The sequence below is a fragment of the Anolis sagrei genome, chromosome 11, assembly GCF_037176765.1.
Source record: "Anolis sagrei isolate rAnoSag1 chromosome 11, rAnoSag1.mat, whole genome shotgun sequence".
Classification (NCBI taxonomy): domain Eukaryota; kingdom Metazoa; phylum Chordata; class Lepidosauria; order Squamata; family Dactyloidae; genus Anolis; species Anolis sagrei.
Genome location: NC_090031.1, coordinates 1154751 through 1176938, shown reverse-complemented (window position 1 = coordinate 1176938; position 22188 = coordinate 1154751). Strand labels below are relative to the sequence as shown.

Sequence of the window (22188 nt, the reverse complement as noted above, 5' to 3'; positions counted from 1 at the left end):
TGCAAGGACATTGCCCACTTCTGGAATGAGAGAAATGGCTGTCTACAAGGACGTTGCCCACTTCTGGTGTGGGATAATTGGATGTCTGCAAGGACATTGCCCACTTCTGGTGTGAAAAAACTGGCTGTCTACAAGGACGTTGCCCACTTCTGGTGTGGGATAATTGGATGTCTGCAAGGATGTTGCCCGCTCCTGGTGTGAGAGCAATGGCTGTCTGCAAGGACGTTGCCCACTTCTAGTGTGAGAGCAATGGCTGTCTGTAGGGATGTTGCCACTTCTGGTGTGAGAGAACTTGTTGTTTGCAAGGACGTTGCCCACTTCTGGTGTGAGAGAATTGGCTGTCTGCAAGGACACCCAGATGTGTTACCATCCTGTGGGAGGCTTCTCTCTTGTCTCCACATAGGAAGATGGAGCTGACAGACCAGAGCTCACCCACTCCTAAGATTCGAACCACTGAACTTTCAGTCAGCAGTCCTGCTGGCACAAGGGTTTAACCCATGGAGCCACCGGGGACTGCGGTTTCTCAGGTTGCTCCTGCAACAAAACAAAAAAAGTGACGTGCCTCACGGAACATGACATATTTGGAACTTATTTCCCATCCAAATTTCTGGAAGCTGCCTCCATTGTGCAACAGTTCAGTTCGCAGGCGGCAGCAAGGACAGGATGGTCCATGCTCAACGGGCTGAAGAGGAAAAGGGGTCTGAGGCTATTAGGAATTGTGGGAGTTGAAGTCCAAAACACCTGTAGGGCCAAAGTTGGCCCATACCTTTAACCTCTTGGAAGTGGACACTACAGTCAATCAAGGGATCATCTGCATAACCACGTTGTGGGAGTTGGAGTTCAAAACACCTGGAGGGAGGGCCCAAGTTGGCCCATGCCTTGGTCCTCTTGGAACTGGACACTTCGGTCAGTCAAGGGGTCATCTGCATACCCATGTTGTGGGAGTTGGAGTCCAAAGCAACTGGAGGGAAGGCCCAAGTTGACCCATGCCTTTGTCCTCCTGGAACTGTCCACTTAATTTAGTCAAGGGGTCATCTGCATACCCATGTTGTGAGAGTCCAAGTCCAAAACAACTGGAAGGAGGGCCCAAGCTGGCCCATGCCTTTGTCCTCTTGGAACTGGACACTTCGGTCAGTCAAGGGATCATCCGCATACCCATGTTGTGGGAGTTGGAGTCCAAAACACCCGGAAGGAGGGTCCAAGTTGGCTCATGCCTTTGTCCTCTTGGAACTGAGCATTCAGTCAGTCAAGGGATCATCTGCATACCCACGTTGCGGGAGTTGGAGTCCAAAACACCTGGAGGGAGGGCCCAAATTGGCCCACGCCTTTGTCCTCTTGGAACTGGACACTTCAGTCCATCAAGGGATCATCTGCATACCCACGTTGTGGGAATTGGAGTCCGAAACACCTGGAAGGAGGGTCCAAGTTGGCCCATGCCTTTGTCCTCTCGGAACTGAGCATTCAGTCAGTCAAGGGATCATCTGCATACCCACGTTGTGGAAGTTGGGAGTCCAAAACACCTGGAGGGGGGGCCCAAGTTGGCCCATGCCTTTGTCATCTTGAAACTGCATTTATCAAGGGATCATCTGCATACCCACGTTCTGGGAGTTGGAGTTCAAAACACCTGGAGGGAGGGCCCAAGTTGGCCCATGCCTTTGTCATCTTGAAACTGCATTTATCAAGGGATCATCTGCATACCCACGTTCTGGGAGTTGGAGTTCAAAACACCCAGAGGGAAGGCCCAATTTGGTCCATGCCTTTGTCCTCTTGGAACTGGACAGTCAATCAAGGGGTCATCTGCATACCCACGTTGTGGGTGTTGAAGTCCAAAAGACCTGGAGGGAGGGCCCAAGTTGGCCCATGCCTGATCTACACAGATGGCCTCTGGATAAATATTTATTATTATTTATCCGAACGTATCTCTCTCTATGTTCCACCTCGTAATTTAGGGCTTGGGAACCAGCAGGATGAGTGCAGGAGGCAAATACCTTTCCTACCCAGAGGATGTCGTTTTCTCTGGATCGAAACCATTTTGGACAGAAAATTCTACACAAAGGGCTCATTTTGCGCACAATTCTCAACAACTGCTATTCTGTAAAAATATTTTTGCCATTTTGATGGCATTGATAAGGGAGGAAATGGTTGTCCTGGGTTGTGAAGATGGCGTCGGTGAAGCTTTGCTTGCGGGTGGGGAGAGCATTCAAGGGGGGGCTCCCCAAGGCCTTCTCCTCCGGGCAGGAGATGGGGCCACCGGTACGGCGGATTAATGCCGGGTCCCTTTGAAACCCCAGGGCGAGGCTGAATGGCTCCTGCCCCGCGGGGAGAAAGGGGGTCAGGTGCCGGGGAGCCCCCCCTCCCCCCGCGTCCACCCCGGAGCCGGTCCGGCACACAAGGCGGCCTCTCCCCCTGCAATCAAGGGGGCTTAAGGCGGGGAATGTGCGGCAGGGCTGGAAGGATTAAGTTTTGCGGCAACTCCGAGTGAACTTGCGAGGCGGAGAAACATGGGGGAAAAGAACAACAGAGCTAATTAGAGGAGCTGAGCTGTCAGAGCGCGGCTGCATGGCTCAGCGCCAGCAAACAAAAGGAATGGCTTGGCAATCAGCAGGATCGATGGAGGAGACTGCTTCATTAGGGATGATAAAACACACAGAAAGAGGGGAAGGCAAGAGGGAGAGGGAGGGGATGGAGAAAGGAAGGAAGAAAAGAAAGAAGGAAGGAAGGAAAGGAGGGAAAACTGTTTAATTAAGCCTAACGCTGGCTTGTCACTGCGCTGCTGCGGACACTTTCACCTTCGGGGCGGCTCTCGCCTCTCTCGGCAATGCCGGGGAGGGAGGGGTGCCGAAAAGGGTGACCCATGAGGGAAAAGGGCAAATCCCAGCAGGATGGCAAAGACTGTCGGGGAAGCACAAAACCCACAAGAATGCCCCGCGGTAGGCGCGCAACAATGCCAAGCCCACGAGTTGGCGGGAACCTCTCCGTCCTGGCTGACCCGTCGGGCACAGGAGAATTCTGCACAAAATCCCCTGGCAAAACGAAACCGTTTCTGGACTGTTGACCCCAAAGCACACAATGCATCAAGAGTCTGGAGTCCAATTGTTATGGCATGCAGAACCTGGACAAATACTGTATATACCCGAGTATAAGCCTAGTTTTTCAGCCCCCTTTTTAGGCTGAAAAAGTTCCCCTCGGCTTACATTCGAGTCAAGGTTATTTATTACTTTACTTTGTTATTAGTATCATTTTATTCCATGAATTATTTTAATATATTTATTATTATTATTATATTTACATTATTTTACTCTACAGTATTATTATTTTATTACATTTATTATTTTACTCTATTTATTATTAGTATTATATATTTTTATTAATATTACATTTTATTATTAATTTTATTAATAATATTACAGGCGGATCTGGCCAGGGTGGTCCATGCCTTGGTCACTTCCAGATTGGACTACTGTAATGCACTCTACGTGGGGCTGCCCTCGAAAACGGCTCGGAAATTCCAACTGGTCCAACGGGCAGTGGCCAGGATGCTAACTGGGGCTCCTTACAGAGAGAGGTCAACCCTCCTGTTCAAGGAGCTCCACTGGCTGCCATTTATTTTCCGAGCCCAATTTAAGGCGCAGGTGCTTACCTACAGAGCCCTGAACGGTTTGGGACCAGCCTACCTGCGTGACCACATCTCCATCTACGAACCCACACGTTCACTTCGGTCATCCAGAGAGGCCCTGCTCGTGATCCCACCGGCGTCGCAAGCGCGCTTGGTGGGGACGTGGGACAGGGCCTTTTCCGTGGTGGCCCCCCGACTCTGGAACACCCTTCCCAAAGATCTTAGACAGGCCCTTGCATTGGCAGTCTTCAGAAAAAACTTGAAGACCTGGCTGTTCCGATGTGCCTTCCCAGATTAGGAAATCTCCACCACCAAGTCCCAGAAGCACTTTACCAGAACCAATGATTGTTGCACATCGCACATTGCACTTGCCCTGGAAGCCCTATATACACCTCCTGTCACATCAGCACTTCTAATCTTTGTACCCATTCTCTGGCCCGGCCCAGTTTTATGGTGTTTACTGTATTGTGCCTGTTGTTTACTTTGCTTATTTTGTTTTTAATTGTTTGATTTGCTTAGATTGTATTGCTATGTTTGTGTGTTGAGGCCTCGGCCTGTGTAAGCCGCATCGAATCCTTCGGGAGATGCAGGCGGGGTACAAATAAAGTTTAATAATAATAATAATACTTTATTTTTATTGTTACTGCATTAATAATTTTACTCTGTTATTACTGTTTTTACATATCCATTATTTTACTCTATTATTATTATTATTATTATTATTATTATTATTATCCTGTATGACACAGCAAATGACACAGCAAGTGAGGTATATATGCTGGATTTCATCATTATTATTATTATTATTATTATTACCATTATTATTATTATTATTTTACTCTCTTTATTATTATTTGAGGGATACATAAGCATATTTACGATGAAGATTAGAATAATGATTTAATCAGAGCTGGGCAGTCTTATCTTAAATTACAGTTTTATGTAAATATTCAAAAACATTTAACCTACTGATGCCTCAGTTAATGTAATTTTATTGATATCTATTTTTATTTCGAAATTTACCAGTTAACTGCTGCATTTCCTACCCTCGGCTTATACTAGAGTCAATAACTTTTCCCAGTTTTTTGTGGTAAAATTAGGTGCCTCGGCTTATACTCGAGTATATACGGTAAATATCTCGGCTTGGAGGGACGCTGCTGGGAAGCAGAAGGAATGGCTGGCGGCCATCACTTCCTTTCTCGACAGCAACATCTCCATCCAGGGTTTGTTATTTATTATTATTTATTTATTTAAAACTTTTATACCCCGGTGGTCTTCTCAACCTCTACAGAGGGACTCAGGCCGGCTTACAGCATAAATTAGTACACAAATACAATTAAAAACATCATCACATCAAAAAGTTAAATACAACAGAATAAATACACAAACCAAGTTGCCAAGATAAAATCACGTTCATCACGATCCGCCAGTGTAGTCAGTCGTTACTAGGTTATTGCTGAACTCAACCAATTATTTTGGGAATGCTCTGTCCCAGAGACGGGATTTCACTAGCTTTCTGAAGGTCAGGAGGGAAGGGGCAGATCTAATCTCCATCGGGAGAGAGTTCCAGAGCCGAGGAGCCACCACCGAGAAAGCCCTGTCTCTCATCCCCACCAGACGCATTAGTAGGTCTCGGTGTGAGCAGGCCTCAGTGGGAGAAAGGCCTCAGTATTAGTAGGCCTCAGTGTGAGAAGGCCTCAGTGGGAGAAAGGCCTCAGTATTAGTAGGTCTCAGTGTGAGAAGGCCTCAGTGGGAGAAAGGCCTCAGTATTAGTAGGCCTCAGTGTGAGAAGGCCTCAGTGGGAGAAAGGCCTCAGTATTAGTAGGTCTCAGTGTGAGAAAGGCCTCAGTGGGAGAAAGGCCTCAGTATTAGTAGGCCTCAGTGGGAGAAAGGCCTCAGTGGGAAAAAGGCCTCAGTATTAGTAGGTCTCAGTGGGAGAAAGGCCTCAGTATTAGTAGGCCTCAGTGGGAGAAAGGCCTCAGTATTAGTAGGTCTCAGTGTGAGAAAGGCCTCAGTATTAGTAGGTCTCAGTGTGAGAAAGGCCTCAGTGGGAAAAAGGCCTCAGTATTAGTAGGTCTCAGTGTGAGAAGGCCTCAGTGGGAGAAAGGCCTCAGTATTAGTAGGCCTCAGTGTGAGAAGGCCTCAGTGGGAAAAAGGCCTCAGTGTGAGAAAGGCCTCAGTATTAGTAGGTCTCAGTGTGAGAAAGGCCTCAGTGGGAAAAAGGCCTCAGTATTAGTAGGTCTCAGTGTGAGAAAGGCCTCAGTGGGAAAAAGGCCTCAGTATTAGTAGGTCTCAGTGTGAGAAGGCCTCAGTGGGAGAAAGGCCTCAGTATTAGTAGGCCTCAGTGTGAGAAGGCCTCAGTGGGAGAAAGGCCTCAGTGTGAGAAAGGCCTCAGTATTAGTAGGTCTCAGTGTGAGAAAGGCCTCAGTGGGAAAAAGGCCTCAGTATTAGTAGGTCTCAGTGTGAGAAGGCCTCAGTGGGAGAAAGGCCTCAGTATTAGTAGGCCTCAGTGTGAGAAGGCCTCAGTGGGAGAAAGGCCTCAGTATTAGTAGGTCTCAGTGTGAGAAAGGCCTCAGTATTAGTAGGTCTCAGTGTGAGAAAGGCCTCAGTGGGAAAAAGGCCTCAGTATTAGTAGGTCTCAGTGTGAGAAGGCCTCAGTGGGAGAAAGGCCTCAGTATTAGTAGGCCTCAGTGTGAGAAAGCCTCAGTGGGAGAAAGGCCTCAGTATTAGTAGGTCTCAGTGTGAGAAAGGCCTCAGTATTAGTAGGTCTCAGTGTGAGAAGGCCTCAGTGGGAGAAAGGCCTCAGTATTAGTAGGCCTCAGTGTGAGAAGGCCTCAGTGGGAGAAAGGCCTCAGTATTAGTAGGCCTCAGTGTGAGAAGGCCTCAGTGGGAGAAAGGCCTCAGTATTAGTAGGTCTCAGTGTGAGAAAGGCCTCAGTGGGAGAAAGGCCTCAGTATTAGTAGGCCTCAGTGGGAGAAAGGCCTCAGTATTAGTAGGCCTCAGTGTGAGAAGGCCTCAGTGGGAGAAAGGCCTCAGTATTAGTAGGTCTCAGTGTGAGAAAGGCCTCAGTGGGAGAAAGGCCTCAGTATTAGTAGGCCTCAGTGTGAGAAGGCCTCAATGGGAGAAAGGCCTCAGTATTAGTAGGCCTCAGTGTGAGAAGGCCTCAGTGGGAGAAAGGCCTCAGTATTAGTAGGCCTCAGTGTGAGAAGGCCTCAGTGGGAGAAAGGCCTCAGTATTAGTAGGTCTCAGTGTGAGAAAGGCCTCAGTGGGAGAAAGGCCTCAGTATTAGTAGGCCTCAGTGGGAGAAAGGCCTCAGTGGGAAAAAGGCCTCAGTATTAGTAGGTCTCAGTGTGAGAAGGCCTCAGTGGGAGAAAGGCCTCAGTATTAGTAGGCCTCAGTGGGAGAAAGGCCTCAGTATTAGTAGGTCTCAGTGTGAGAAAGGCCTCAGTATTAGTAGGTCTCAGTGTGAGAAAGGCCTCAGTGGGAAAAAGGCCTCAGTATTAGTAGGTCTCAGTGTGAGAAGGCCTCAGTGGGAGAAAGGCCTCAGTATTAGTAGGCCTCAGTGTGAGAAAGCCTCAGTGGGAGAAAGGCCTCAGTATTAGTAGGTCTCAGTGTGAGAAAGGCCTCAGTATTAGTAGGTCTCAGTGTGAGAAAGGCCTCAGTGGGAAAAAGGCCTCAGTATTAGTAGGTCTCAGTGTGAGAAGGCCTCAGTGGGAGAAAGGCCTCAGTATTAGTAGGCCTCAGTGTGAGAAAGGCCTCAGTGGGAGAAAGGCCTCAGTATTAGTAGGTCTCAGTGTGAGAAAGGCCTCAGTATTAGTAGGTCTCAGTGTGAGAAGGCCTCAGTGGGAGAAAGGCCTCAGTATTAGTAGGCCTCAGTGTGAGAAGGCCTCAGTGGGAGAAAGGCCTCAGTATTAGTAGGCCTCAGTGTGAGAAGGCCTCAGTGGGAGAAAGGCCTCAGTATTAGTAGGTCTCAGTGTGAGAAGGCCTCAGTGGGAAAAAGGCCTCAGTATTAGTAGGTCTCAGTGTGAGAAGGCCTCAGTGGGAGAAAGGCCTCGGTATTAGTAGGCCTCAGTGTGAGAAGGCCTCAGTGGGAGAAAGGCCTCAGTGTGAGAAAGGCCTCAGTATTAGTAGGTCTCAGTGTGAGAAAGGCCTCAGTGGGAAAAAGGCCTCAGTATTAGTAGGTCTCAGTGTGAGAAGGCCTCAGTGGGAGAAAGGCCTCAGTATTAGTAGGCCTCAGTGTGAGAAGGCCTCAGTGGGAGAAAGGCCTCAGTATTAGTAGGTCTCAGTGTGAGAAAGGCCTCAGTATTAGTAGGTCTCAGTGTGAGAAAGGCCTCAGTGGGAAAAAGGCCTCAGTATTAGTAGGTCTCAGTGTGAGAAGGCCTCAGTGGGAGAAAGGCCTCAGTATTAGTAGGCCTCAGTGTGAGAAGGCCTCAGTGGGAGAAAGGCCTCAGTATTAGTAGGTCTCAGTGTGAGAAAGGCCTCAGTGGGAGAAAGGCCTCAGTATTAGTAGGCCTCAGTGTGAGAAGGCCTCAGTGGGAGAAAGGCCTCAGTATTAGTAGGCCTCAGTGTGAGAAGGCCTCAGTGGGAGAAAGGCCTCAGTATTAGTAAGTCTCAGTGTGAGAAAGGCCTCAGTGGGAGAAAGGCCTCAGTATTAGTAGGCCTCAGTGTGAGAAGGCCTCAGTGGGAGAAAGGCCTCAGTATTAGTAGGCCTCAGTGTGAGAAGGCCTCAGTGGGAGAAAGGCCTCAGTATTAGTAGGCCTCAGTGTGAGAAGGCCTCAGTGGGAGAAAGGCCTCAGTATTAGTAGGTCTCAGTGTGAGAAAGGCCTCAGTGGGAGAAAGGCCTCAGTATTAGTAGGCCTCAGTGGGAGAAAGGCCTCAGTGGGAAAAAGGCCTCAGTATTAGTAGGTCTCAGTGTGAGAAGGCCTCAGTGGGAGAAAGGCCTCAGTATTAGTAGGCCTCAGTGGGAGAAAGGCCTCAGTATTAGTAGGTCTCAGTGTGAGAAAGGCCTCAGTATTAGTAGGTCTCAGTGTGAGAAAGGCCTCAGTGGGAAAAAGGCCTCAGTATTAGTAGGTCTCAGTGTGAGAAGGCCTCAGTGGGAGAAAGGCCTCAGTATTAGTAGGCCTCAGTGTGAGAAAGCCTCAGTGGGAGAAAGGCCTCAGTATTAGTAGGTCTCAGTGTGAGAAAGGCCTCAGTATTAGTAGGTCTCAGTGTGAGAAAGGCCTCAGTGGGAAAAAGGCCTCAGTATTAGTAGGTCTCAGTGTGAGAAGGCCTCAGTGGGAGAAAGGCCTCAGTATTAGTAGGCCTCAGTGTGAGAAAGGCCTCAGTGGGAGAAAGGCCTCAGTATTAGTAGGTCTCAGTGTGAGAAAGGCCTCAGTATTAGTAGGTCTCAGTGTGAGAAGGCCTCAGTGGGAGAAAGGCCTCAGTATTAGTAGGCCTCAGTGTGAGAAGGCCTCAGTGGGAGAAAGGCCTCAGTATTAGTAGGCCTCAGTGTGAGAAGGCCTCAGTGGGAGAAAGGCCTCAGTATTAGTAGGTCTCAGTGTGAGAAAGGCCTCAGTGGGAGAAAGGCCTCAGTATTAGTAGGCCTCAGTGTGAGAAGGCCTCAGTGGGAGAAAGGCCTCAGTATTAGTAGGCCTCAGTGTGAGAAGGCCTCAGTGGGAGAAAGGCCTCAGTATTAGTAGGCCTCAGTTTGAGAAGGCCTGGTGTGAGCAGCTTTGGTGAGAGGAAGCACCAGGTTGAAGGCCATCATGTGTGAAGGCCCCAGTGTGTAAAAAGCTATAATAATAATAATAATAATAATAATAATAATAATACTTTATTTATACCCTGCTACCATCTGCCCAAGGGACTCAGTGCGGCTTACATGAGGCCGAGCCCACAATACATCAATACAAGCAATAACAACAATACAAGCAATTAAAATCGATTTTAGTATGACGACTGACCATTGTAGTTTTGAATATATTTGTTGTTTTAATGTGTTATTGTAATATGAATTATGTTGTTTTACCGATTGTATATGATTTTATGGTTGGAAACCGGTCTGAGTCCCTCAAAAGAGGTGAGAAGGTCGGTATATAAAACTTTTAAATAAATAAATAAATAAATAAAATCACATACACAGATAGCATAAACATTAACAATAGCACAACACACCTTTAAAATCTGTGGCTAGGCCAAAGGTCATCGAAATTTAAAATTTACTGTGTGAAGCTTCTGTGTAACTTCAGTGTAACTCTGTGAGAGCGAAGCTGTTTGTGTGTATGAGAAAGAAGCCTGATGTGGAAGCAAAGAAGGAAGTATAAAGAACTTTATGTGTTCATTAAGGATGATAAAACACAGAAAGAGGGAAAGGCAAGAGCCCAGCTTACTGTCCACCTAAGCAGTTCAAAAACAGCTGTGAGATGTGAGTAGAGAAATTAGGCACCGCTGAAGCGGGGAGGTATTTTACGGCACCATAAAAGAAATGCCAGAAAATGCCGATGATCAAAGGAAGTCTGTCATTAAGACCCTTCATCATAGAGGATGGAGGGTCTTGTGGCCAGAATGGAGCACAACCTCCAGGATGCCGAAGTTGGGGAAAATGCCAGTATTATACCTCTATCTGTTGTCTGTTCTGTCCCTGTAAATAGTGCCACCATATTATTTTGCTATAAAGAAAAGCCTCCTTTGGAAGAGAGAACATTGGTCTGTGTGTTTTTGTTCTTTTTATCACTCTGGGCTCCTGGTGCTAGGTCACGCTAGTGCTAATAAGTTACTCTGCTGTGCATTGATGAGGAGGGTCTTTTGTTAATAAGCCCGCTCGCCCAACAACATACTTCCGAAGCACAGATTTTTGAATTGCGCATTCTACACTTGAGCTATGCACCCTCAAAATCACATCTATTCAAGCAATGTTCCAATATTTTTTCCATTCTTTGATAAATCTAGTGTGTGGATAACATGCCATGCAAAAAGTCGTCAGCACGAGCAAGAACCTTGCAATGGAAAGACTCCCTTCTATCAAGATGGTATATGTCCTCTCGGAAGTTCAACGGAGGGAACAAATCCAAACTCATGGAGGTGTTCTGAAATGCCCTTCTCTTGAGTTGGGAGATTGGCCTCCACACACACAGCAGGGAAAACTCTTTGTGTGAACACCAAACACACCTGACGTTAAAAGAATCCCCGAAGCGTAAGAGAAAGGTGTCCCAAGAGCAACGGCGGAGGGAAGAGACCCGGCTGAAGACAAACTGTCCAAAGGTCAAGGCTTTGGACTGAGTTTGAGCAAAGAAAGGATGCTGGTTGCTCATGGAGCGTCCCATGATGTTGGCAAGTCCCAAAGAGCAAGATTTAGTAATGCCATGGAGCACGTAAAGATGGTTAAAGGTGGCAGCAGAAAGGTAGAGTGGCCAGTTTACTCACAGGCCTGGAGGAGCGGTGGATCTTGGGTGGAGGCGGTCTTTCCGGCCGGGTGCTTTGCTGCGGCATCAAAGTAGAAACTTCGGTCACCAACTTGTCGAACAACCCAACCCCACACAAACATGGCTCCCACTAGATCTTCCACAAAGGAGTAAATCCCAAGCTCAGTCCTAATGGAATGATGGCAGCGGGTGAGGAGCCCCTGGACACCTTCTCTGACCATCTCTTCTTGGGATGAGACTGATTCGTGAACTATGGATGGCCACGAAAATCCATGCTCCGTCTCTATGGAGGACAGATGACCACCCTGCCCTGTTTGTAGTTTCCTCTCCTGCCCTGCTCAGAGGCATCTTGGATGCCGCTGAAAGAAAGAGGAGGCTCCAGAAAATTGTTCTCCTCCATCAAGGCTGCCAATTTCCCTAATCAATTTGGTCTATTGGCACCTATTAAGCATGACAGGTAAACAGAACTGGAAGCAGACCTATGAATGGTACTAGTGGGAAAGCACTAGTTAGGCAATGCTATGGCCTTGATGTACGTCATGTCATTCCAAAAGGGTCTACCTCAGGCATGGGCAAACTTGGGCCTCCAAGTGTTTTGGACTTCAACTCCCACCATTCCTAACAGCCTCGGGCCCCTTCCTTTTCACCCTCAGCCAATGAAGCAGATAAGAAAAGGGAAAAGGAAAAGGAAGGAGCCTGAGGCTGTTATGAATGGTGGAAGTTCAAAACACCTGGACCTGGACACTCTAGTCAATCAAGGGGTCATCTGCATACCCACATTGTGGGACCTGGAGTCCAAAACACCTGGAGAAAGGGCCCAACTTGGCCCATGCCTTTGTCCTCTTTGAACTGGACACTCTAGTCAATCAAGGGGTCATCTGCATAACCACATTGTGGGACCTGGAGTCCAAAACACCCGGAGAAAGGGCCCAACTTGGCCCATGCCTTTATCCTTTTGGAACTGGACACTCTAGTCAATCAAGGGGTCATCTGCATACCCACGTTGTGGGACATGGAGTCCAAAACACCTGGAGAAAGGGCCCAACTTGGCCCATGCCTTTATCCTCTTGGAACTGGACACTCTAGTCAATCAAGGGGTCATCTGCATATCCACGTTGTGGGGCCTGGAGTCCAAAACACCTGGAGAAAGGGCCCAACTTGGCCCATGCCCTTATCCTCTTTGAACTGGACACTCTAGTCAATCAAGGGGTCATCTGCATAACCACATTGTGGGACCTGGAGTCCAAAACACCCGGAGAAAGGGCCCAACTTGGCCCATGCCTTTATCCTTTTGGAACTGGACACTCTAGTCAATCAAGGGGTCATCTGCATACCCACGTTGTGGGACCTGGAGTCCAAAACACCTGGAGAGAGGGCCCAAGTTGGTCCATGCCTTTGTCCTCTTGGAACTGGACACTCTAGTCAATCAAGGGGTCATCTGCATAACCACATTGTTGGAGTTGAAGTCCAAAACACCTGGAGGGAGGGCCCAACTTGGCGCATGCCTTTGTCCTCTTGGAACTGGACACTCTAGTCAATCAAGGGGTCATCTGCATATCCACGTTGTGGGGCCTGGAGTCCAAAACACCTGGAGAAAGGGCCCAACTTGGCCCATGCCCTTATCCTCTTGGAACTGGACACTCTAGTCAATCAAGGGGTCATCTGCATACCCACGTTGTGGGAGCTGGAGTCCAAAACACCTGGAGAAAGGGCCCAACTTGGCCCATGCCTTTGTCCTCTTGGAACTGGACACTCTAGTCAATCAAGGGGTCATCTGCATACCCACGTTATGGGAGCTGGAGTCCAAACACCTGGAGAGAGGGCCCAAGTTGGCCCATGGCTACTCTAGCCCAAGGCTGACAATGTGACTTTCCTGGCCAGCATCTCCTATCGGCCTTTGCCATCACAACCAATGGGGAAAGATGCTCCGTATTAGTCTAGGAAGTTCTGCCCACCTTGGCTCTGAGCAGACCTGTGCATAGATCTGCAAGCCTAGAGATGTTGAAGGCATGAATGGCATGATATGGAAGAGTTGCAAGTGGGAACTGGACTTGGTTGGGGACGGGATGCCTCCCCGCTTGTTTGTTCTCCCCATCCGGTGACTTCAAGAGAGGGCTTGCGACTGTAATTCAGCTGCCTTCAGCAGCACTCGCAAGGCGTCCAGTGACGCTTCCTCCTCCTCCTCCTCCTCCTCTTCCTCGGCTGTGCCGCCAGGTAATTAAGCTGATGTTCCAGCACCGCTTCCCCTCCTGACCTTTCTGAAACAATGTGTTTTGCTACCTCAACAAATTAAGTGCAAATAAGATGCAGGTTTTAGTAAATATCATCTCTGCATCCTATGAATCTGTTTTTGGAGCTTGACAGGGAGAGATGGACTCTGCAACTCAGAAAAGGGAAGTGCTGGGCTGGCTCTAGCTCTCACGCATCCCGCGCTCACTCATTGCCCGTCTTGCCCGAGAAATATCGTTCTTTTCCCAGGCCGATCAATGGAATTCCTGCGTTCCTTTGACCGTCTGCACAAAGATGCAGCCCTGGGGATCTTTGGATGCCCCTTGTATGCCCATGTCTAGGGATGTTTGTGCTGCGCCACACCAGTTTGGCATTTGGTGTGGCATCGCACCATTTTTAAATTGAAACCCAACCGAAAGGCAAGCCGGCTTTTCACTGCCCAAGGTGTAAAAAAGAAGCATGAATGGACATTGCTTAAGGCAGGCCTGGAGAAACTGTCTAACTTGGGTACCACATGCTAGCCCTTTCTACTAAGAAGACTGGCTGCCCAGTGGTGGAAGGAAGGAAGGAGGAAGGAAAGAGAGAAGGAAGGAAGGAAAAGTGAAAGGGAGGAAGGAAATGGAGGGAGGAAGAAAGAGTGAGGGGGAAAGAGAGAAAGAAGGAAAGACAAAAGGAAGGAGGGAGGGAGGGAAGGGGGATGGAAAGAGAGAAGGAATGAAGGGAGGAAGGAAAGGTGAAAGGGAGGAAGAGAATGGAGGGAGGAAAGAGAAAGAAGGAAAAATGTATTGTCGAAGGCTTTCATGGCTGGAATCACTAGGTTCTTGTGGGTTTTTTCGGTCTATAGAGCCATGTTCTAGAGCCTCTAGAACATGGCTCTATAGCCCGAAAAAACCCACAAGAACCTAGAAAGAAGGAAAGACAAAAAGAAGGAAGGAGGAAAGAGGAAAGGAAGGAGGGAGGGAAGAGGGAAGGAAAGACAAAAGGGAAGGAAGGAAAGGTGAAAGGAAAGAGAGAAGGGAGGAAGGAAAGGCAAAAGGGAGGAAGGGAATGGAGAGAGGAAGAAAGAGAGAGAGAGGGATTGAAGGGAGGGAGGAAAGAGAGAAGAAAGACAAAAGGAAGGAGGGAGGGAAGGAAGGAGGGAGGAAGAGGGAAGTAAAAACAAAAGGGAAGGAAAGGTGAAAGGAAAGAGAGAAGGAAAGGCGAAAGGGAGAAAGGGAATGTAGGAAGGAAGAAAGAATGAGGGGGAAAGAGAGAAAGAAGGAAAGACAAAAGGAAGGAGGGAGGGAGGGAAGGGGGATGGAAAGACGGAAGGAAGGAAGGAAGGAAAGGTGAAAGGGAGGAATGGAATGGAGGGAGGAAAGAGAGAAAGAAGGAAAGACACAAAGAAGGAAGGAGGGAGGGAAGAGGGAAGGAAAGACAAAAGGGAAGGAAGGAAAGGTGAAAGGAAAGAGAGAAGGAAGGAAAGGCAAAAGGGAGGAAGGGAATGGAGGGAGGAAGAGAGAGGGGGGATTGAAGGGAGGGAGGAAAGAGAGAAGGAAGGAAAGACAAAAGGAAGGCGGGAGGAAAGAGGGAAGGAAGGAGAGAGGAAGAGGGAAGTAAAGACAAAAAGGAAGGAAAGGTGAAAGGAAAGAGAGAAGGAAGGAAAGGCAAAAGGTAGGAAGGGAATAGAGGGAGAAAGAAAGAAAGAGAGAGAAGGATTGAAGGGAGGGAAGAAAGAGAGAAGGAAGGGAAGACAAAAGGAAGGAGGGAAGAGGGAAGGAAAGACAAAAGGGGGGAAGGAGGAAGGAAAGAGAGAAGAAAAGGTGAAAGGGAGGGAGGGAATGAAAGGAGGAAGAAAGAGAGAAAAGGAAGGAAGGGAGGGAGGGAGGGAAGAGAAAGAAGGAAAGACAAAAGGAAGGAGGGAGGAAAGAGGGAAGGAAGGAGGGTGGGAAGGAAGGAAGAGGGAAAGAAAGACAAAAGGAAGGAGGGAGGAAAGAGGGAAGGAAGGAAGGGAGGAAAGGGGGAAGAAAAAGAGAAAGAAGAAAGAAGGATGGAAGGAAGTGAAGGAGGAGACTGTTGACTCAAGCGAGTTTTTAACTCTTCTCAAGGAAATTCCTGATTTCCCAAAAGGTTATGGTGAACACAATTTCCCAAAAGGTTATGGTGAATGCCATTTTCCAAAAGGTTATGGCATCATTTTTCCAAAAGGTTATGATTTCTAACAAGGTCATGCCTTTCCAAAAACACCAAACTCTGCGGCTTTCTTGGGCGCCAATTATCCCCGAGCGAGGAGTGTGGAGGTTCCTTTGAGAAGGCCTCAAAGAGTGATACCTCCTGGAAATCCAGATCATTACGACCCATTACTTCGACAACTTCTACACCTTCCATTCTGTGCCTAGACACAACGGCAGGAAGCTCAGAGCAATGTGACATCTGCTGGGTCGGAGTTCACTCCATTTCCAAGAAAAACCCGAGGGCAGGACTGCTCAGAGAAGGAAGTCTTGGCCGCTTCTCCAGAGTGCCGCTGATGAAATGCAATGGAGATGAATTGGGGGAGCCTCTCCTTGCAGGCTCCCCGAAATACAAAACGAGGGAGGCCGGTTTCGCCAACCCAGGGGTCCCCGCGCGGCGTGCACGGCAAACCTGTCCGTCCCTGGCTTCAGCGGAGTTAGAAATCACAGCTAATAGGTTAACAACTGTTTTTCTTCGGCTTCAAATGAAGAATATCAGAAAGCCGGGGGAATATTCGGCTTTCCAATTTGTACTGACTGCTCGGTGCTCCCTGCAATGTGTGTTTGACAGGGCTGACATTTTGTACCGCTGTGAGACGGGGGGAGTGCGAGTGACATTTTTATTCATGGTGGCGTACGCCCTTGTAATGATCAGCCCCGGTCGATGTGCTTACTGCAGCAGCCCCGGAGCCCTCCGAGAACAAACAGGAGCCGAAGGTACCGGCAGTTCGGCTGCCTTGTTAGACACCGCCAGGATCCTAACGAAGAGCAACGGCTGGAAAATCTCACTGTCAAATCCTCAAGGACATTGTCAGCAGAGAGCGCGCTGCATATATTTCTCATTTAAAACAGGGAGGGGGAGGGAAAAAGAATCACCCGTCGCGTATTAAGCAGAAGACAAAAAGCCAGGCCAGGTTTTTAAACTCTCTCATCCTTTCTTGTTTTTTGAAAACTGGCCGTTCTCACAGCTTCTCTCTCTCTCTCTTGTGGGGCCGGCTGCTGGGCTCCATGCGGGGAATTCACGTTCGACCAAATCCAAGCAGATCGGCTGATTTCAGAGGAATGGCAACAGACAGTGGGCTTGATGAGCAGGGCGGAGAACGGTCCCCTCCTCTTGCAGACCGAGACCAAAAGTAGCTTTTGCAAAAATAAATGTCTGCAGCCATTACATTCCAGAAATATGCTAATATGCTGAGCTTCAGGCGGGATCAATTGAAGAGACCAGTTCCAAGAGGAGAAAGGCATGGGCAAAATTGGGCTCTCCCTCCAGGTGTTTTGGACTCCAACTCCCACAACGTGGGTATGCAGATGATCCCTTGATTGACTAAGGTGTCCAGTTGCAAGAAGACAAAGGCATGGGCCAACTTGGTCCCTCCTTCCAGGTGTTTTGGACTCCAACTCCCACAACGTGGGTATGTAGATGATCCCTTGACTGGCCAAAGTGTCCAGTTCCAAGAGGACAAAGGCATGGGCCAACTTTGGTCCTCCCCTCCAGGTGTTTTCGACTCTAACTCCCACAACGTGGGCATGCAGATGACCCCTTGATTGACTGAAGTGTCCAGTTCCAAGAGGACAAAGGCATGGGTCAACTTGGTCTGTCCCTTCTGGACTTCAACTCCCACAACGTGGGTATGCAGATGATCCCTTGATGTACTGAGCCCTCCAGTCTCAAGAGGACAAAGGCATGGGCCAACTTGGTACCTCCTTCAAGGTGTTTTGGACTCCAACTCACACCACGTGGGTATGCAGATGACCCCTTGATTGACTGTAGTGTCCAGTTCCAAGAGGTCAAAGGTATGGGTCAACTTGGCCTGTCCCTTCTGGACTTCAACTCCCACAATGTGGGTATGCAGATGATCCCTTGATTGACTGGAATGTCCAGTTCCAAGAGGACAAAGGCCTGGACCAATTTTGGCCCACCTTCCAGGTGTTTTGGACTTCAACTCCCACAATTCCTGAGACTGTTCGGAATTGTGGGAGTTGGAGTACAAAACACCTGGAGGCCCAAGTTTGCCCATGCCTGGTTAAGCCAAATGGCCATCATGTTACTCATTGGTCAATTTAAGATTATGAAATGTGGGATCACAGAAGAGAAATAGGGGAATTGGATCCTTTTGGGACAGTAGATCTTATGGCTTTTTGGTGAGGATGGGTGACAGTCACTCAATCTTGCAAATTGGGATGGTTGGTAGCAAGGTAGAGAAGGGGGCTTCCATCTCCTTCCACCCCACACCAAGCAGAGCAGGAGAGACTGGATCAACATCAGCTCCACGGATCAAATTGGCTTGATAATCGGATAAATTGCCATTCGAGTATGATGCCCTGTAAGAAGGCCCTAGGGGTTCTGGAAGGACCTTGGGACTCTCCTCGTGTGGGCTGGAGGATGGTGGTCCCCATGATGGATCACGAGTCCACGTGTCAAAGGACCCTTTGGCCCAGCATGGCTTAACCTCAGTCCTTTGCCTCAGGGAAGAGGTCCTTCCTAGGCTAATGGGGCATTCTGGGAACTGAGGCCAGGGCTGCAAGGGAGCCAGTCGAGGCCTTAGCCACTGACCCTGCCGAAAGCCTCACCAGAGAGAGGGATATCACCTGTGACCTGAAACATCGCATGGTCTATAATTGCATGGTTCAGCTGTAGCGCATACAGGCATGTCTGAGAAAGAGCCGGAAAGCGGACGGCAGCTTGAGGGCTTGATAGACCTCTTGGTTACCTGAAAACAGGGGCTTTCTGGGTCTGGAGGCAGGTGGAGAGGCCAAGGAGGATCATTGCAAATATTGAAACATGATCATGTCTCCTCTCAACCTTTCCGAGGGGAGAATGAGTCCTGAGCACGGAATGAGCAACACGGGCTGCATGAGCCAATGGCAACCCGTGCAAGGACACACTCAACAATGTTTTACTCATGCACACGATGCCTGGAAAGTGTTGGAATCCAACCCCACACTGCCCAAGCCTCAAGTCCTCAATGAGGAACGGTTTTGTTAGCTTTTCCCGTGTGCCCTGAACGACAGTTGCGAATATATCATTTTAGTATGGAGAGGGTGTGCTGTGCGCTTTGAGATCCCTCTCTACTTGTGTTATGAAAGATAGTTTTTCCCTCTCTTGAAACCTCGGAAGAGATGGGTGTCGGAGTCACTCAGGCCCAGTTCTTTACCATAACGAAATGCAGTTGGTTGTTTATTATTGTAAATAAACCTTGTGTGGCTTTTAAAAAATAAGACTCTGCCTCTTTGCCTGCCTAAACTCTACATTTCTTACAGCCACAACCAACGGCACTTCACGCTTTGCTCGCGGAATGCTCCACTTTTGTATCCTGCTTGATTTTTGGGTGCTCTGCAATATTTTGGATGCTCTGCAATATTCTTTTGCCAGTTTTCCCTTCCGCTAGAATTTTAGAGTAGTTTTCCCTAACAGAAAGCACCGAGGAAATCGCAAGCCCTATTCCACTCAGTGAGATCTCTCTCCATGTTGTCAACTTGCAAACACGCCGTACTCTCATCCTGAGGTTTTGTAGCAAAAGAAGCACCACGATGATAGCATTGAATCACGTGTAAGAATATCCTGATGCCCCAAAGAAGAAGAGCTGCAACTGAATGCCATTGGGAAGTCTGACTTGGCCATGGTAGTCCATGCTATTGTTACATCCCATATAGACTACTGCAATGCTCTCTACGTGGGGTTGCCTTTGAAGACTGTCCAGAAGCTTCAACTGGTCCAACGGACAGCAGCCAGATTGCTAACTGGAGTTGTTCTCAGGGAGCATACAACTCCCTTGTTGCGCCAGCTCCACTGGCTGTCAGTTCGCTAACGGGCACAATTCAAAGTGCTGGCTTTAGCCTATAAAGCCCTAAATGGTTCTGGCCCAGCTTACCTGTCCGAACGAATCTCCCCTTATGAACCTGTGAGGACTTTAAGATCATCTGGAGAGGCCTTGCTCTCGGTCCCGCCATCATCACAAGTATGGTTGGCGGGAACGAGAGACAGGGCCTTCTCAGTGGTGACCCCTCAGGTACCGAACACCCTTCCTAGGGAGATTAGATCGGCTTCCTCACTCCTATCATTCCGGAAGCATCTCAAGACATGGCTTTTTGAGCGAGCATTTGAAAATACGGAGTAACGGATATAATAATGGAATAACTATATGGTGGAACTGGGCATTGTTTTAATGATTATCGATTGAAGTATGTTTCATTATAATTTTTGATTTTATTGTTGCTGATGTTTTTTATATTGTATATTGTAATTGTGTCCTTGTGTTGGGGTTCAGCCTGTGTGTGAACCTGAACCTGATTCTATGATTGTATTTCCTGATGCCAATGTAGATGTCAATGAGGCCAATTTAGATGATGATGGTTTGAGTAGTGAAAATCCTACAGCCTTGGAAAGTGAAAGTCAAGATTCCCATGAGAACATGCATTCCGAGCCGAGTGGAAACGTTTCACTCCCTTTTCCTCCCAGTATTAGTTCTCCAGAGAATCTGACACCTGGTCTGCCTAATGAGGAAAGGCGGGGGCAGATTTGGCAGAGCCGGGGGGAAGCACAAAGTTTACGTAGGTCAGCTAGATTAAGAGAAATGCAAACAAAGTCTTCAGGCGTGTCTCGCAATAGATTTCTCGGCCTTAAGTATACCTGGCCTGAATGCAGCTTCAGACCAGGCGTCGTTCCAGATTCATGTGCAAGCTTTTGCCGGTCTCCTGATTCAAGTGGCCTTGTTCCTCGGAGGTTTTCTAGTTGTTCCAAGTTCCAGGATTCAGCAGTTTTGCTGTGGGTTTCATGATCTTGTTTATGGACATTTCTTGTTGCTGATTTTTACTGTGACTTTTTACCTTTGCGTATTTCTTCTATTTTGTATTCATCTTTCATCAATAAAGAAGGATTGTTTTCCTGAAGTCAAGCATGGTGGATTGTTGTCTGAGGGTCCAGTTTCCTGCTCTGGGTTGCAACACCTTGGTGGCATTGAACTCTTGCTTTGTAAACCGCCTCGAGTCGCCGGAAGGCTGAGAGGGGTGGCATAGAAATGTACTAAATAAATCAATCTCCTTGTGTACTGCACGCTGCCTGGTTATTGAGCTGGACCGAAGCCACTTCTACCTGCGGAGGTGTGTGTGCGCACCGCACGGTGAGTGTCAGCTCCAGTTGGGAGAGCGCTAATGAGTTAAAGTGAATCCTTGCACTGCTTTGCAGGCCGGCTCCCCCCCCCCCCCCCCGCTAATCTGTCACTTAATGAAGGGAAGCGCCGGTAGGACGGTGGCGAGCGAACGAGCCGCGGGCTCCCTTCCCTCGAGCTGATTAAGGATGTTCAAGCAAGAGCAGCCGGCAGACCTCTCTCTCTCTCTGTCTCTCTCTCTCCGGCAAAAAACAAATAGACTGTATGCAAATGTGTTTGTCACTCTGACAGCACATCTCAATTAAGGCGCCTTGCCTGGGCTGGTGGGCTGCGGGGCTGCCGTGGCGGGGCCAGCGCCACCGAGACAGAGGGCCTGACCCTCATCGACATGCAGGCATTTGCAGAGGAAAGCATGGCTTGCTGCAAGGAACGGGTTACATCCAGGAGAGAGGAAGGGAGGATGTGCTCACTGCACTCATGTCTCCTGCATTTTCACTTCCTTTTAAATATAAAGATGCTAAACTGGGGATATAATCCCATAGATAGATAGATAGATAGGTAGATAGATAGGTAGATAGGTAGATAGCCCAGGTCTCAGCGGTGGCCGGGAGAGCTTTTGCACAATTAAAACTTGTGCGCCAGCTGCGCCCGTACCTTGGGAAGTCGGACTTGGCCACGGTGGTCCACGCTCTCGTCACATCCCGATTAGATTACTGCAACGCACTCTACGTGGGGTTGCCTTTGAAGACTGCTCGGAAACTCCAACTAGTCCAGCGAGAGGCAGCCAGATTGCTCACCGGGGCGTCATACAGGGAGCATACCACCCCCCTGTTGTGTCAGCTCCACTGGCTGCCAATCCAGTTCCGAGCACAATTCAAGGTGCTGGTTTTGACCTATAAAACCCTATACGGTTCCGGCCCAGTGTATCTGTCCGAACGGATTTCCCTCTACGTCCCACCCCGGAGCCTAAGATCTTCTGGGGAGGCCCTGCTCTCGACCCCGCCTGTATCACAGGTGAGATTGGCGGGGACGAGGAGCAGGGCCTTCTCAGCGGTGGCCCCCCGCCTATGGAATTCTCTCCCCGGGGAAATCAGATCTGCAACTACGCTCCTTTCCTTCAGGAAAAAACTAAAAACATGGATCTGGGACCAGGCATTTGGACAAGCGGGTAAATAAAGAAGAACTTCATTGATGGCTAGGAAATGACTAACGGATTGGTTATATGGAACTCTGGAATCGAAACGCTGATTATAAGAATGACTTTTATATGATGTTTATATGATGTTTATATGATGTTTATACAATGTCTTAGGTACCAGTGCGGATGTTTTATTATGATAATCGTTTTAATTGTATTTGTATATCGTTCTTTTATATTTTTGTATACTCTGTATTATTATGTATAGGCATCGAATTCTGCCTTTTTTGTAAGCCGCCCTGAGTCCCCCCCTGGGGGTTGAGAAGGGCGGGGTATAAGCACCAGTAATAAATAAAATAAATAAATAAATAGATAGATAGATAGGCACACACACTATTCTTTATTATTAAAGAGGGGATCTAAAGAAGACTTCCGCTCACGTCTCTGCATCATTCTTCCCACCAACAGCCCTTTGCTTCCGAGTCTG

At 48.4% G+C, this 22188-nt stretch overlaps 1 protein-coding gene across 5 annotated transcripts in view; it reads right to left on the bottom strand.

The window, feature by feature from the left end:
• Positions 1–22188, bottom strand: part of DENND1A (DENN domain containing 1A) — a 364486-nt gene that overhangs the window by 20675 nt on the left and 321623 nt on the right. For 3 of the 5 annotated variants that reach the window (XM_060757606.2, XM_067471741.1, XM_060757609.2), the window contains one exon: positions 11018–11074. The exons of the other annotated variants lie outside the window; for them this stretch is intronic. In XM_060757606.2, coding sequence (XP_060613589.2) covers positions 11018–11074 — 57 coding nt within the window. The remainder of the gene's footprint in view (positions 1–11017; positions 11075–22188) is intronic. 5 annotated transcript variants of the gene reach the window in all.